The sequence below is a fragment of the Mustela nigripes genome, chromosome 4, assembly GCF_022355385.1.
Source record: "Mustela nigripes isolate SB6536 chromosome 4, MUSNIG.SB6536, whole genome shotgun sequence".
Classification (NCBI taxonomy): Eukaryota; Metazoa; Chordata; class Mammalia; order Carnivora; family Mustelidae; genus Mustela; species Mustela nigripes.
The window spans coordinates 168,260,861-168,276,663 of record NC_081560.1 but is presented as its reverse complement, the minus strand read 5'-3'; the positions used below and the strand labels follow the sequence as shown (position 1 = coordinate 168,276,663).

At 41.8% G+C, this 15,803-nt stretch overlaps 1 protein-coding gene across 2 annotated transcripts in view; it reads right to left on the bottom strand.

Moving 5' to 3' along the window:
* The window catches only part of SORCS3 (sortilin related VPS10 domain containing receptor 3), a 586,552-nt gene that overhangs the window by 272,783 nt on the left and 297,966 nt on the right, over positions 1-15,803 (bottom strand). For both annotated transcript variants that reach the window (XM_059398521.1, XM_059398522.1), the window contains exon 4: positions 14,261-14,419. In XM_059398521.1, coding sequence (XP_059254504.1) covers positions 14,261-14,419 — 159 coding nt within the window. The remainder of the gene's footprint in view (positions 1-14,260; positions 14,420-15,803) is intronic.

Genomic DNA, 15,803 nt, shown 5'->3' with positions numbered 1-15,803 from the left:
CTACCAAGCACTTTAAATTAAAAAGTCTCCATTTTAAAGAACCTTGTTTCAATAACTTAGACAGCTACGGTGCTGGCTGCTGCCTCTGGCACTCTTAGCAGCAGAGGGAGGCACTGGGGCAAAATGTCAGAAAGCAGCTAACGGGAAAAGCGACCACAAAGGAAGGTCAATATCGCTTCCATGGTAAACCTTGGCAGCAATGCCTACCGGGGCCTCCCCTCTACCACCCTGTGCTTTGAGAAACAGGCATCTCCTTTGTCAAGAATGAAACATGCTGTGGCACAGCCCTCGGCTTTAGACTTTTTTTTCAGGCAATCAGACTATCTGATCGATGGTGTCCTTTTGGCTCTTGTCATGGTCAGAGTCATCAGGCACTCTTCCTCCCTGTGACTTTATGCAGTCACAAAGTCTGCTTCTATTTTCAAATCACTGTATCATTTGTCCCCTTTCTTTTCAACCCCACAATGATTACCTTCATCCAAGTCTTATTTATTTCTTGTCTGGGGACAATTTAAGATCACTGCGTGTTGTAAACACCAAGAAAAACATTAGTCCCTCCATCTCTTAGGTACTTATGTAAAACCATAAAATAAAAAGCTTTCCAGATGCTGAAATGAAGAGTTTCTTTCCAGATTTTTCTCAAAAATTTGGTAAGTTTAGTTATGTTTCCACAGACAATGTTGGCCAGGGAAAGCTTTCTCTGGAAGTCATATTTGCACTGAGTTTTAGGACTAGCTAGATGAAGAAAGGGAAGCACATGTGCCAAGGTATTCTGGTGTGAAACAGGAGGGCCCTGTGGCATGAGTTAAGGAAAGAGGGGTAGGAAGTTAAACAGGATCCAAACTTTGATGGTCTATGTGCTAAGCTAAATTTATCCTCCAAACTGCAAGGAAGTTAATCAATTTTAAGAACAAACTGATGGTTGCCAGAAGGGAGGAAGGGTAGGGAGTTGGGTAAAATGGGTGGAGGGGAGAGGGGTATACAGGTCTCCAGTTAGAAAATGAGTAAATCACAGAAATAAAGGCACAGCATAAGGAATATAGTCAATGATACTATGATAGCCATGTAATGGAACAGATGGTAGCTACACTTGTAATGAACATGGCATAATGTATAAACTTGTCAAATCACTAAGTTGTATACCTGAAACTAATGTAATGTCACGTGTCAACTATACTCAAAAAAGAAGACGAAAAAGGAGGAGGAGGAGAAGGCGGTGGAGGAGAGGAAGGAAAAGGAGGAGGAGGAGGAGGAGGAGGAGGAAGATCTGTAACACATTAAGGTCAACCAAACCTCTTTCTGTAACTTCTGGCACATCTGAAATCTACTGACATTTTCAAGTGCAAAGAAAGAATAAAAATAAAATACCAAAATAAAACCAAACTAAACAAATCTAGATTACACAAGCACATAGCTATGGTTCTAAAGGATAAGTTTCCATCTCAGATTTCTTTCAGACTCCTCAAAGTTTCCTCAAAGTTCTTCTCAGTGGTTTCCTTGGCCTGGGCACCATCTTTTCTGTTGTGCCCTTTATGATTTCCTAACTTTATCCAGTGTTAAGCCCAAAGATCAGTTTGAAACCTTCCTGACCAGTCTCAGGACTTCTCATGTGGCCGTGATTTTCACCTTAGGGGTAAAGCCAACCCTCACTTCATTACTGCCCTCCCCACCATTGAAAATCCTTCCTGGTGACTGGTTCCATTCCACATGTCTCAGGAAAATTTCAGGCTACAAAGCAGGAAGGGACTCCTACTCTCCCTCACACAGGACAGTAGAGACCCAAAGCTCAATAAGACATCCATCACTCACCAACCTTGACATGTATATGTTATAGGTGGACCATGTTCCCTCTAAATCCATATGTCGAAGTCCTCACCCCAGTACCTTAGGATGTGATTGTATTTGGAGACAGGCCATTTAAAGAGTTCGTTAACTTAGAAAGAGGTTGTTAGGGTGGGCCCTATACACTATGACTGGTCTCCTTATAAGAAGAGGAGACCAGGACATAGATACACACAGAGGGAAGCCCATGGGAAGAAGCAGGAAGAAGATAGCCATCCATAAGCCAAGAAGAGAGACCTCAGAAGAAACCAATCCTACCGACACCTTGATCTCAGACTTCTAGCTTCCAGAACCATGAGACCTTATATTTCTATTGTTTAATCCACCTAGCCTATGATACCCATGAAGGCAAAGCAAAATAATAAGTGTAGCAAAATAAGATAATATGTGACAAGAGAAAGAATTTTGTTTGTTTGTTTTCCCACCACAATTCCTCTCAGGAGGATCTCTTCTTACTTCAGGACTTCATGGGCCAATGTAGATAGGAATCAAAGTATAGCCTGAATGGCCTGAGTCTGGGTCTGTGGACACCTGGGCATCCAAGAAGCAGGTGCAGACAAGCTGAGGATTTTGTCTGCTGCAGGACAGAAGACTTAACTGAAGCTGTGGGAAGGGTCAGTGAGGGTATCAGCTTCCTATAACTACTATACCAAACTACCACAAAACTAGTGACTGAAGACAACACAAATTTATTATTTTTTTATAATTTACAGAATAAATTTAATTTATAAATATAAATAGAATTTATAGGCTATAAATTATAATTATTCTCTGGAAGTCAGAAATCTGAAATCAGTCTCAGGTTAAAATCAAGGTATCCATGTGGCTGCAATTCCTTTTGGAGGCTCCAGGGGAGAATCCACTTCCTTGTCTTTTCCAGCTTCTAGACCATCTGCATTCCCTGCCCTCACAGCATGATTTTTTTTTTTTTTAAGATTTCATTTATTTATTTGTCAGAGAGAGAAAGAGAGAGAGAATGCACATAAGCAGGTGACGCTGTAGGCAGAGGGAGAAGCAGGTTCCCCACTGAGCAAGGAGCCCAATGAGGGAATCGATCCCAGGATCCTGGGATCATGACCTGAGCAGAAGGCAGCTGCTTAACTGGCCGAGCCACCCAGGCGTCCCATCACGGCACCATCTTTAAAAAGAGCATCAGTCCAATTTCGTTTCCACAGTCACATTTCTCTGACTCTTCCTTTTCTGACCTCCTCTTATAAGAAACCTTGTGATTACACTGGGCTCACCTGGGTGATCCAGGATTCTCTCTCCATCTTGAGGTCTTTAACTTAATCACATCTGCCCAGTCCTCCTGCCCTGTCGGGAAACATTCTGGGGACTGAGAAGTGGAGCTCACTGGGGGAGGGGGCATCATTCAGCTTCTGGTTTTCCTCAGCAGAGGGTGGCATGACAGAAGAGAGATTAGGGATGCAGAAATGTTGAAGGAAGTTTCCTAAGTGGAAACCCATGGGCTACAATCCTTGACTCCAGAATTCTTCAGCTACCATCACCTTATCACAAAACTTGGCATAGTTGGTTCTATTTCCCTCTGGGGGCAGTCAATGACCCAAGTATTAAGTCATTAATTTGGGAGACAATACGGGAGTAGAGAAATTACCCAAGCAATGGAAGACCATCAATACATGGTATATTATAAAGCCAGCTAACTCTGGGCAACCAAGGCTTACGTGCAGTGGGAAATTCTGGGGGAAAAAAAAAAAAGGTATAGAACACTTGGCTCAGAGTTGTCCCGCAGGAGAAGTGAGGGAACAAGAGGATCTACATACCAAATTCTGTTGGTCACTGGCTGAGGCCCACTCCCACAGGTTGGTTCCCTGGCCCTTCTGCCGCATAACGTGCAGAGGAGTGGGGTAGCCTCTAGAGGGTCTGGAGACAGGCTTCCAGCAAGGAATGCAAACCCTAGCAGTCAGATGTCAGTGGAAATACCAAATGCATGTGGGCAGGACATCAACAGTGTCTGTTAAAATTAGATTAGACCAATGACATGGCTGAGTTTTGCATCCCTATTGATGTGGGGTTGAAATAGTCCATAAACATGAAGTAACAGCTGACATCAGGAATACACGGAGAAAAAATATCAACATAGCAGTGGCATCTGTGCTTGTCTTATACCTGAAGCATCCAGGACCACCATTATGGCAACTCATTCCGTAAACTTCTACGCAAAAAGCAGCCTCATACTCCTTGTTATCTGGCTCCAGCTCAGGACTTCTGTGGAGTCCCCATTTCCAGCATTTCCCTGGTCTGGAGCCAGTTTCCCCCACCGGTCCCCCTCCCACCACATTTGGCTTAGACAGAACGTCAATCTGCACTGCCACACATCTCTATTGCTCTTTTGAGTAGATGAAAATATATTGGGTAGAGTTTCTCTCCACCTACTACTTCCTCCCTTGATTAAAAAAGAAAATTAAAAAAGAAATGACAAAAAGAAAAATCTCCAACTGTTATTTGCGCCTTCCATTTCACTCTTAATCCTCAGCCCTCCTTCTCCAACCCCGGCCAGAAATCAGGCACTTCTGGGAGTTTCCACAGCCACATGCATGACAACAATACGCATGTGGGTACTTTTAAGTAAGAAGTCAATGTTCTAGAATTTAATTTTCTCCTCTCACATTAAACCTGCCATTCTTCACATAATCAGAGTGATGAATGCAGAGTCAGACTTCGTCTTCCTGACATTAATACCCATCAGGACTTCAAATGCAAACAATTGTGACATTCGACTTTATAAAAATTACCAAGTGCACCAACTCCGCTTAATTAAACCATTTAAAAGTTGCTTTTGTTACATTTAATGAATGATATATTATACTGCAATGAAACATGCAGCAATACAAATACTTCACAATGCTTCCAATTAAGACTCACTTCACTTATGCCAATTGACAACACAAGTGTTCCACACTTCATTCAGTTTGTGCATTTTAAATGAACTGGTTAGTGAGAAGGGTGCTTCTGTGCTAATGAGTTTTGTAATCAAGGCATCTATTTTAATTTCAAATTGGCTAGATTGGGGGAAATTGCTAGACTAAATGACTGGTACTAATTAGGATTATAAAAATATTCATCATGCCATGGAATTAACATGGGGGTCTGATTTTCTTACATTTGCATATTGCTTGAATTTGGGGAAAAAAATCTTGACAAATTGTCTTCTCTTTAGTAAATTGAACAAACACTATATCTGTTTTAGCCCTTCTTTTCATTTAAAGCATAATACATATTCATGATTTGTAAATGAAGTTAAATGATTTCAACTTCTAACTTCATTACCATATTAAAGATGTTGTCTCCATAAATTTCCTTAAAAAACTTCAAATCATAGTATTACCTATTTAAATGGCAAACTCTTTGGTTTAATCTACATATTAACCCACATGTTGGAATAAAAAGAGAGTAAAAATGGACAAAACCTGAAAAAGAAACACAACTGCCTTGTTGTTTATTTTTTCTGCTCAAGGCAGAATTAATTAGTCCTATGGCCTAACATCAGTAAGCAGTTTGATGGCTTCCGGCCTCAAGGTCTCATCCTGCAAAGTGCCATCAGCTGAGGGATGTGACAGAAGAACCACTGGATTCCTCCGAAGGTCGAATCTTGGCATAGCTGATTTTGTTATCTCATTATTACAGCACTGTCTGGGGCTGGGATTCAGTGTGAAGTGGCCCATATGTGTTTCTGTCCGGATGTGGTGGTGAATCTGTCTACCCACTAGGGAGGATGAGGTGTGGTGGTGAGTCGTAGTGGGGGATCTCAGCAAAGCCTAGGATAGAGAGCAGGCCAGGCCCCTCACTGGCTATGTGACGTTGGGCAAGTTAACATTGCTCTCAAGAGTCACACGCTCACCTGTAACTTGGAAATAATACTCCACCCTGCAGACTCCTACAAGGATTCAATATAATAATGTACATAAAAGCACTTGTCACTGCCCCCTGCAGAGGAGTTATTTAAAGACACAGGCCTCCCTTTCTGAGAAGAACCTACGTGTCCGGCACTGAATAACGTAACACGGGCGTGTCAGAGTTACTCAGCACAGACCTAATTCACCGTGTATGACTCTACCCCTTGCCTCCAGAGTATCTGTTTCCATTACAGCTGTCAAATCAAATAACCAAATACTAATTCAATTTTGGGGTATAGTCACAAAATTCATCTGAAAAACTACCAGAATGAGTCACTTCCTTAACATCTATCTATCTATAGTGGATGCTTCTAAATAATAAAACCTGTATCTATCGCGGAGTTGTAAATAACACAGATGGAGGTTCTATCCAACAAGAGTGCACTTTTTGTGAGGAGAGAAAACATAATTCCTAGAGCTTCATAGTTTAAAAGGGTCCAGAGTGAAAAGTGAAGCTGAAGAAAAGAGAAATCTTAGACTCAGTGTATTCCAAGTTCAGGGAAACTTCCCTCTCTGCTCCACACCTCCCTTTGCCTCTTAAAAAGGTATTTAAATAACAATTTGAGACAGTTTTACCTAAAGTGATCTTATTCACACCTAAAATGTTTTTTAAGAGCACTATCCTATAACTAGGGACTGAATGTAAGCTATTTAAAGTATCTTTCAGAATTTTTTCCATTATAAAATTAATCTAATGAAATAACAGAAAATTTAGAAAACAAATGATGTGGGAAAAAAATAAACATAATTCCATCATCTGAAGAGAATGCAGGAAATACTTGGGAATAATCCAAATTTCATTCCTTTTAAAGTTTTTTTCCTTCCCTCCTTCTTTGCTTCCTTTCTTTCTTCTTCCCTTTCTCTTACTTTATTTTTTGCACATTTGTATTTAAATAGTACTACTTAGGAGTGCCTGGGTGGCTCAGTGGGTTAAGCCTCTGCCTTCGGCTCAGGTCATGATCTTGGGGTCCTGGGATCAAGCCCCACATCGGGCTGTCTGCACCACAGGGAGTCTGCTTCCCCCCGGCCGCCTGCCTCTCTGCCTATTTGTGATCTCTGTCTGTCAAATAAATAAATAAAAAATCTTAAAAAAAAATAGTACTACTTAACATCTCTCAAGAATGAATATATATGTATATATATACTATCCATGTAATATGAGATATATATGTATCAAATAGGAGCTACTGTGTATTCACATTGCTACATGGTCATCATAACCATCACTTTGATGTCTGCACAGCATTCTGGTCTGTATGAACCGTGATTTAAAGTCTCTTATTGTTAGGCATTCAGTAAGAATCATAGCTTTTTTTCCCCACTATGAATGACTGTAATAAACATCATCTTACCTAAAACTCTGTGGTATTTGGTATGATTTTTGTGGTACAGCCTCAGAACTGGAGTTAATGAATCACTGGATCAAAGTTATGAAATGTAGATCTCCTTTTTAAAAAAGATTTATTTATTTATTTGAGAGAGAGAGAGAACACGAGCATGTGCCAGGTGGGGGGATGGTCAGAGGGAGAAGGAGAGAGCATCTCCAGCAGACTCCCAGTTGAATGAGAAGCCTGATGAAGGGCTCGATGCTACAACACTGAGATTGTGACCTGAACCAAAATCAAGAGTTGGACACTTAACATGCTCAGCCACCCAGGTCCCTGTGTATATTTTGCCCCAGTCAGCATCATTTGTAATGTCATGCAGCTGATTTCTGGCTAAACTGGTAAAGGAAAAGACAAAGATGAATTCCTTAGAAGAAAGATTAGGAGACGGCAGGTGAGGGAAATTGACAGAGAAGGAGAATTTCAAAAATATTAACTTTAGAGAATTAGATTGAACCAAAGACAACACTCCAATGATGTTGAATAAGCCCAATTCATCCAGAGCATTCATAAGGAAACTTTCAAAAATGCCCCTTTGATATTAATTTCACAGGTTTCATTTCCAAAAACGTGTTCCTTTCTGTGCCATAAGGAAAATATCATTTTGGCAAAGTTGAGGCAAAACCCATATTTTGACATAGTTTTGATGGTCATGCAAGTGACTCTACCTTCCTGGAAGAATCTCCACAAGATGTATCAGGAGACATCCACAGGGGTACCCCAGGGGCTCAGTCAGTTACACATCTGACTCTTAATTTCAGCTGAGGTTATGCTTTGTATTCAGAGGGGAGTATGTTTGAGGATTCTCTCTCTCCCTCTCCCTCTGCTCCTCCCCCTGCTCATTCTCTCTCTCTCACTCAAGTAAATAAATAAATCTTTGAAAAAATGACCCTGACTGATAGCGGCCCCCCGAGAGTAGAGGATAATGACTGCACAGTGAACAAGAGGATTCTGGGAAGCCAGTCACATGCTCCTTTAATCAGGTTGCTAGTTTCATAGGATAGGAGAATTCAGTTTATGAAAATTCATCAAGCCCATGAAATGTGTACTTTCCTATATATATGTTATACCTTGCCTTCAAAGGTCTGGAGACTGACCCTGACTTAAATGGTCAGGAGCTATCACACCAAGGTGAGTGGCCAAAATGGAGGCAGACTATGGAGGCAGTATAGACGGTATAGTTGGGTCAGGCAGACATGTTCTTAAGTCTAGAGAGGCTTGTCCAGTAAGGGACAAGCAGAAGTCCTGAGTCCAACAAAAAAACTGGAAACATAGGCTCAGAACTGTGGACAAGAGGCAGCAGTGTGGACACAAAGGATCAGGACATGTGTAAAGACACAGTCACTCCATATAGGAAATGGGTGTACAAAGGCAGAGAGGGCTGTGAAGCTGCTCTACATCCTTCCCACCTATAAGCTGCAGTCACCTCCTTCCCCAAAATACCATCTTGGTGGAACTTCTACCATGAGAGCTTAATTGCTTTGGGAAAGGTGTTGAGAAAAGGTCATGAATACCCTAGCTAATACGCATATATGCTGCATCATCTTTAATTATTCTAGCAAATATTCTTTTCTCTGACAGAAATGTGTCAGCTTACCAAAATGGACACCTAGAAGGTCGAGGTAGAGCGTTGAAACTCTGAGACATGATACAGAGAAGCAGATTTGGGAAGACAAAGGCCACCAGATCCATAACTGTGTTGAAGGTTGTTCCTTTGAGCTAATGTTCTCATGAGCCAAATTGCCACGGGGAGAGATTTTTACTGCACAATCCTCACTGTATGCAAGTTACTATTGTACATTCCACTCGTTTTGAAATTCAGAACCCAGCTCAGACAGGTTAACGGTCATATCTGAATAACCCAGAGGTCGCCCCACCTCCTTAATAAGAAATAGGGCTATTCTTGGCCTACTGGGTCTGTTCTTACCTCCATGAAAGTGGCCTCATGGAAACTGGTGTTTCTATGGTGATGGAGACAGCCCACCCCCACTGTACCCACGAGATCTCTTCAAGAGCATGGTCAGCTTGCCACAGGTGAGTGGGGCTCTGGATTTTCTTTTCCTTCAATGATACACAAATGGCTTTATAGGCATGGAAGGGACCTAATGAAACTGCAATGTTTTTCTTTAAACAGAAGGTGCCCTTCAGTAGTACTCTCATTCTATGGAGGATACGCTTCAAAACCACGGTCATCCCTAGTTAATCCCCAGCAGCATTATCCCCACCAGGTGGGGAGATATAAAGCGTGTCTCTGCCAATGGTTCCTGAGGAAACAGTGTCATCACCTGCTAATCCTGGAGCTCTGAATACAATTACATTTCTAATCTGAGGGTTTACCAGAGAATACAAATGAAAGGAACAGCATCATTGGTATCCAGCATTCCCGAAGTACGGGTTTAAACTTCCTTTGGAATTTTCAGGCCCTACACACCCCAGATACTCTAATTCACCAGTGCCCTGTTCATATAGGACCCCAAATGGGGTCCAGCCAGCAAAGCCTGCGTGGAACCACCATCACCTCCTCAGCTGTGGACTCTGTTTGGCCAGTGACCCTGCCCAAAACTGCATCAGCTCCTCAACCTGCTTGTCAGTCTGTCAGCTACTATTGAACTTGCTGGTAGCAGGTGATCAAAAACAAAGCAAAACGAACTGACAGAAAAACACACAGTGTAGCCCACTCCGCCCAACTTCTACAAGAGCAACCCTTCTTTACATGTGCTAGTGTTTCAGGAAGTGGCTTTTACATCGAAAATATTGTTAATCCTAGACCAGTCTAGCCCAGAAGTCTCTGAAAAACAACAGTCTGAAATCCCATGGAGTTCCTCATCTCTGATCTCCAAAGCCAGTTGTATCTGTTAAAGTTTCATTTTGCCAAGAAGATAAATGATAATAGAGAGTTTTGTTAACTCCACCTCTCTTGCAGAAAAATAGCTGTTTTCAACACTGTCTCCTGTGGAAGGCCCCTCACTGTGCCAGGATGGATGTATCCATGAACACATGAGCATGTACCCACTTTTAAAAAAAAGAAAAAAGAAGAGGAGGAGAAAAACAAAAAACTACACCAAGTCTCTTGTCAAAATGAAGAATGTTTAAAAATCCAGCTTCCTACAGCAATGAGAACAACACCTATCCATTTAGAGGACTGTAACATCCTCAAAACCAATCTCAAAGTCTTTTTAAAAAAAATCTCAGTTGGAATAATATTATTGAGCCCTCCAGCTAATCCAAAACATCACAGTGTCGTTTCAGTCATCATTGAGGCCATAGCCTGATGGAAACAAAAGAGAATCCTGCCTCTTAAATAACTGTAAATACACAGCCCTCCAAAGACGGTCTAGGGCTTTGATTCAGAGAGGAGAGGAGAGGAGTAGCTTTTCTTTTATTATTCCAGTTTGATCAACCATAACCTATTACTTTTGCCGGTTGTTCTGCAAAGATTCTCATAAAGCATTTTCAAAGATTCATATAGCCAAGAAAGAATTTCTCGTCTTTAGTAAGTATTGAGCTCCTTTATACCAAAATGCAAAGTGCCAAGAGAATCTGTAGGATGGAAGAGGAGCCGGCAGAGGAATTAGCAGGAACTGGGAAACTCCTGTGATAGCCAGAATGAAGGATTTGGTCAAAATCCCAAATCAAGTTGAACAGGAAACAGAACTTTGCTAGGGATGCCTGGGTGGCTCAGTTGGTTAAGCATCTGCTTTCACCTAAGGTCATGATCCCAGGGTCCTGGGACCTAGGCCCACATAGGGCTCCCTGCTCAGCGTGGAGCCTATTTCTGCCTTTCCGTCTGCCTGCCACTCACCCTGCTTGTGCTCTCTTGCTCTCTCTCTCTCTCTCTCTGACAAATAAATAAATAAGACCTTTTAAAAAAAGAATAACTTTGTTATATTATGACACATCAAAGGTGGAGAGCCATGGCCTTCCAAAGGGTCATGTGCAAGGTGCATTTGTCTCTACTTCACCCAGCCCCCCTTTGCAGCTCTGGAGGCTGGAGGCTTGGGTGATCTTCCCGAACCTGACCTTGACCAGTACAAGGTAGCCATGTTTCCTAGTGGACTCACAGCCTGCCATCCAGCTTCTCAACTAACACAATGTTATATGCATGTCTCAATTTCTAGCTATAATTTTTTTCTATGCAGAAGGTATTTTCTTAATTCTCCAGCAGTGCCTTTCCCCAGTGAGATCTCCTGGCAAGTCTCCTGCAGCTTTGAGGTAGCAATCTGGAAGGTAAAGCAAGTGGATATTGTCCCTTTAAAATATCATTCAATTAGGTCTTTTGTAATACATACAACATAACGAGATAGCCTTACCGATTCTAAAGAAATTGCTAGTGCATTTCATCAAAGGCACAATAATGGAAACATCGATTCACTCCTCACCACAAACATCTCCCTTTGATGCTGCAGTTACCTTCCTACTAACACTTTTCATTTTCTCTAGAAGAAACCAGCTGCCTCAATGTATGCACATCAGAGAAGGTTCCAGTCTCAAATGAGACATTGGTGTATCAATCTTGACTCTTCATCCGCTGCTGCATAACATCCCTCTCCTTGACTCTAAACCAATAAATTATTCCAAAATAAAGAAAAACTCCTCTAAACCCTGGACGATGGAGGCTAGGTGTTTTATGCCAACTCTGCAAATGTTGCCAGGGGCATCGTCTGCCTCCTCACACCATTTATTTAAAAGAATGGCAGGGCACCAGCTAGAAACTTTATGGGTCTGAAGAACATTCAGCCACTTTATGCAAAAGATGTCAACAAGAAAGAGTACCTAAGGAATAATACATCCAGAAATGTGCAGTGTGATTAGGAAAATCCATCAACACCCACTGCCACATTTCCAAATATTTTTACTATGTAAAAAAGCAGCCACCAAGCCAGAAAGTATTTTGAAGGCGTTATACCCACAAGACTACTTCATGAGCAATGCCCCAGATGTTCTCAGTGCTATGGAGATGGGGGAAAGGGATAGTCCTTCTAGATACACTCCTGCACTTGGTTTATCAACCTCTTGGCATGAGATGTCTAATCTAGCTTGTCTCTGTAATAATAAAAACATATTTTAGGACTTCTGAGTGTCATTTCCATAAATTACCATCCAGCCTTTAACAAGAGCCCCCCATTTTTTTTAATACAGCTTCAAAATTCATAGCAGTACGAAAACATCCAAAATCACAGACTACCTGACATTTGACTAAGTCTTTCAAACACTATCCACTTGATGCCATGAAAGAAATGTATTTGCAATGGCTGTGCTTTGCAAATGTCATGTGGCTGTCCTCAGGGGATTGCATTAAGCACCCGGCACCCACCATGAAGCTCCATTAATGAGAGATATAAAGGTTATGGTGAAATTATTGTTTAAAGGTGCTGACATCTCTCTCTCTCTCTGTCTCTCTGTCTCTCTCTCACACACACACACACACACTTGCAATCACATATTCAAATATATACCAAAGAGCCACTGTCTCAGGACTTAAGAGAGAAAAAGCAAAGCTATTTCAATTAAGGTTAATCTGTGGATATCCCTACACAAGGCAGTGCTTAGAATTATCTATTTTCTTCCCCTGATTGATTTCTGAACATGATTACATAATAGTTTGTACTAAGGTTCTCTACTAAGGAAATACAAAGAAGGATAATCTAAAGTCCCTTTTCTTAAGTACAAGTTGACCAGGTTCGTGACCACAGCACTTCTGCACTCCTCCACTAATGCGTTCACCTCACAAATCCAGTACCAGGCACTGTGCTAGTACCGGTGCTACATCAGAGCCAAACCAGACCTGGTCCTGCCCTCCTGGAGCTTGTAGTCTGGGGAGAAGCACAGATAATTCAAAGATCACGTAAGTCAACATCAAATCCCATGCATGACACACCTCTGATGGCACTACACCATCCAGCACTGAACTTTGTCCGGGACTGTAGGGAAGACATCCTGAGGAAGTGATATTAGATTTGAGATCTGACAGCAATGAAGGTGCCTTCAGGGAAGAAGATTCCAGGCCCAGGAAATGGAGCCAGGGAGGCAACTGGGGAGAACTAAAAGAAGGCCATTCAAAGGCAAGTGGTAAAAGTGAGTCAAATCAGAGGAGGGACCAGATAATGAGGTCTTCTACAGAGGACTGTGGTCTTTTTTCTGTGAGCAAGGAAAAAATGTGGAGATCCGAAGATCTACATTTGGGAAATAGATCATCCGGGTTATAGTACCAACACACTAGAAGAGACTCCGGTTATTACTCAAATGACAGATATGACCTATGTTTGAGTGGTGGTGGAAACAGAAGTCCACAGAATTAAGAGATGGAGACAGAATGATAGGTTACAGATGCTAGGTTAAGAACAAGGAAGTGTTAGGGATTCCTCCTTGGTCTTGGACTTTTGCAACCAAATGGATACAACCAAATGGATACCAGGGAACACTGGAAGAGAACCAGCTCTGTTGAAGGGAGGGCAGAAGTCTGTTTTAGGAAAACCTTGAATTAAGAGCCTTTGAATACATACAAGAGGCAAAGTCAAGTACACAGCTGGATAAATGGATCTTGAGCTCAAAAAGGAGGACTTACTGGATTGTTATATCTTAAAGGTACTGGTAGAAAACAACAAAATGGACATGTTTGAGACTCCTTCCTTTGCTAACCTACGAACAATGGTCTATTCAAATTTTACTCAATGCGGTATGTGGGAATACTCCCTAGACTTGGAATCTGACAACATTCATTCCAGCTCTGGCTCTTCCAACTACTGGCTGGGCAGGCTTGAACAGACACCTTAGCCCTTCGACACCTGCATTGACTAAAATCACTATAAAATCGCTATGAATACACATTTCCTACTTGCTTCACAGGGTTGTTCAGGTCAAATGACTAAAATTATAGAGGAAACCATCTTAAGCCTATGAAATGATAAACAGCACCGCCAATAAGTGACATATACCTGCCTGCATATTTTGATACTACACAGCAGGAAGGAAAGTTCATTGCCGTGGACCAAAGGAGCCTGGCGGGAATGATGAAACGTCACTGAATACCCTCCAAAATTAGGACTACAAAAACAAGAGCTTCTCACCAGGTGGTACCTGGGTGACAAGATGTGAATAAAAACCATGTATGCTCACCTTCTGATCCAGACTGTAGGCCAGCACCCAGTCCTCCTGCTTGGGATGGAAGAGGAGACTCTGGATGTAGAAAGTGAGCCGGTATTTCTGGTAGGTGGCCCCCTCATCTGAGCTGATTAATATGCTGCTCTCCATTTCAGGATCACTAAGAAGCATGATCTAAAGAAAGGAGAGGGGAGAAAATACAGATGGAGTTAGCATGAGAGAATAAATACAAGAAATTGAAGCATAAATATAAAGTCATCTGTACTTGTATATCACAGCACAGAAAGGGGTATGTGGGTCTCTATTTGAAATATTGGCATTTTTTCCCCTGATTTAGTCCTTCGTTGCTGAATGGAGCTGGAATATTATGCATGTTAGGTCTGCATACAAATGAGGCTTCATGTTGTGATGTCCATCTTACAGGTACTTTCCTTGTTGATGTCCATCTTTAAGTACTGGGAGCATATTCTTAGGGTCCTCTGTCCCCTGACCTTGAGACCAACACACAGCCCCTTCCCTTGCCCCCTCCCTCAGTTCTCCAAGGCACTCTTCATCACACTATTGTTCTTACTGCCCTTTAGTCTTGAAAAGGATCCCCATCTTATCCCACTGTTTGTTTTGTTCTTTCTGAATTAATTGTTTGAGAGATTTAATTGACTTAAGTGGTTTCAATGATCCCTTTGTTCTACATACTTTCCAAAGCCCATATCCTCAAAGGTCCCTGGGGCAAAGACTGCTGCTCCAAAAAGTGCATCATTCCCAAGCCAAATGGACAGAATGGTGTAGCACAAAGGCTTTGGCATCCAGGGAAGGAGATTCAAACTCAACGCTTCTCTGTTCATCATGAGTCACCTTGGAAACCTACTTAACTCTAGAGGCCTCAGTTTCCACAGCAACAATTGAGTATCTTGATATCTGAAAATGGCTTTGAGTACTTGGCATAACAGAGTCTATAATTATCATTGACCTTTCAGTATTTACCTAAAAGCTCCCTCCCATCAGTGCAGATTGGCTTCTACTTATAGTACCTCAATGATATTGGTCTCACTAAACACACAACTGATTTTCCAGTATTTCATCCAACAGAACTTAGACACTTAGACCTTTCCCACAGTTGAAATCCTGACAGTCTTTAATACCAATGGCAATTCCATCCTTCTTGCAGCATTTTCTTCCAGGGGCTTCCATAGCACCATCCTCATCTTGTCTTCCTTTAGATTTGTTTTGATCCTTCTTGGATCTCCTTATATAATATTGCTAACCCATCAGTTTAGACCCTCTTTTCTTTTATCCAAAGCACTGTTCCTCAGTGACTTCTTCCAAGCTTTTCTTTCTTTCTTTCTTTTTTAATTACCATCTTTCTGGGGATGACTCAAAAACTCAATCTGGATCTCAGGTCTCCTCTACGTCTCAGACCCAGCTTCCTGGCAGATTCTTCTATTTGGAAGTCCACAAACACCTCAAATTCACCATGCCCCACAATGGACCTGATCCCACTCCTATCCCTCTCCCACCACATCCTGCCTGGTTCAGCTCATGTTTCTACAAATGATTCAAC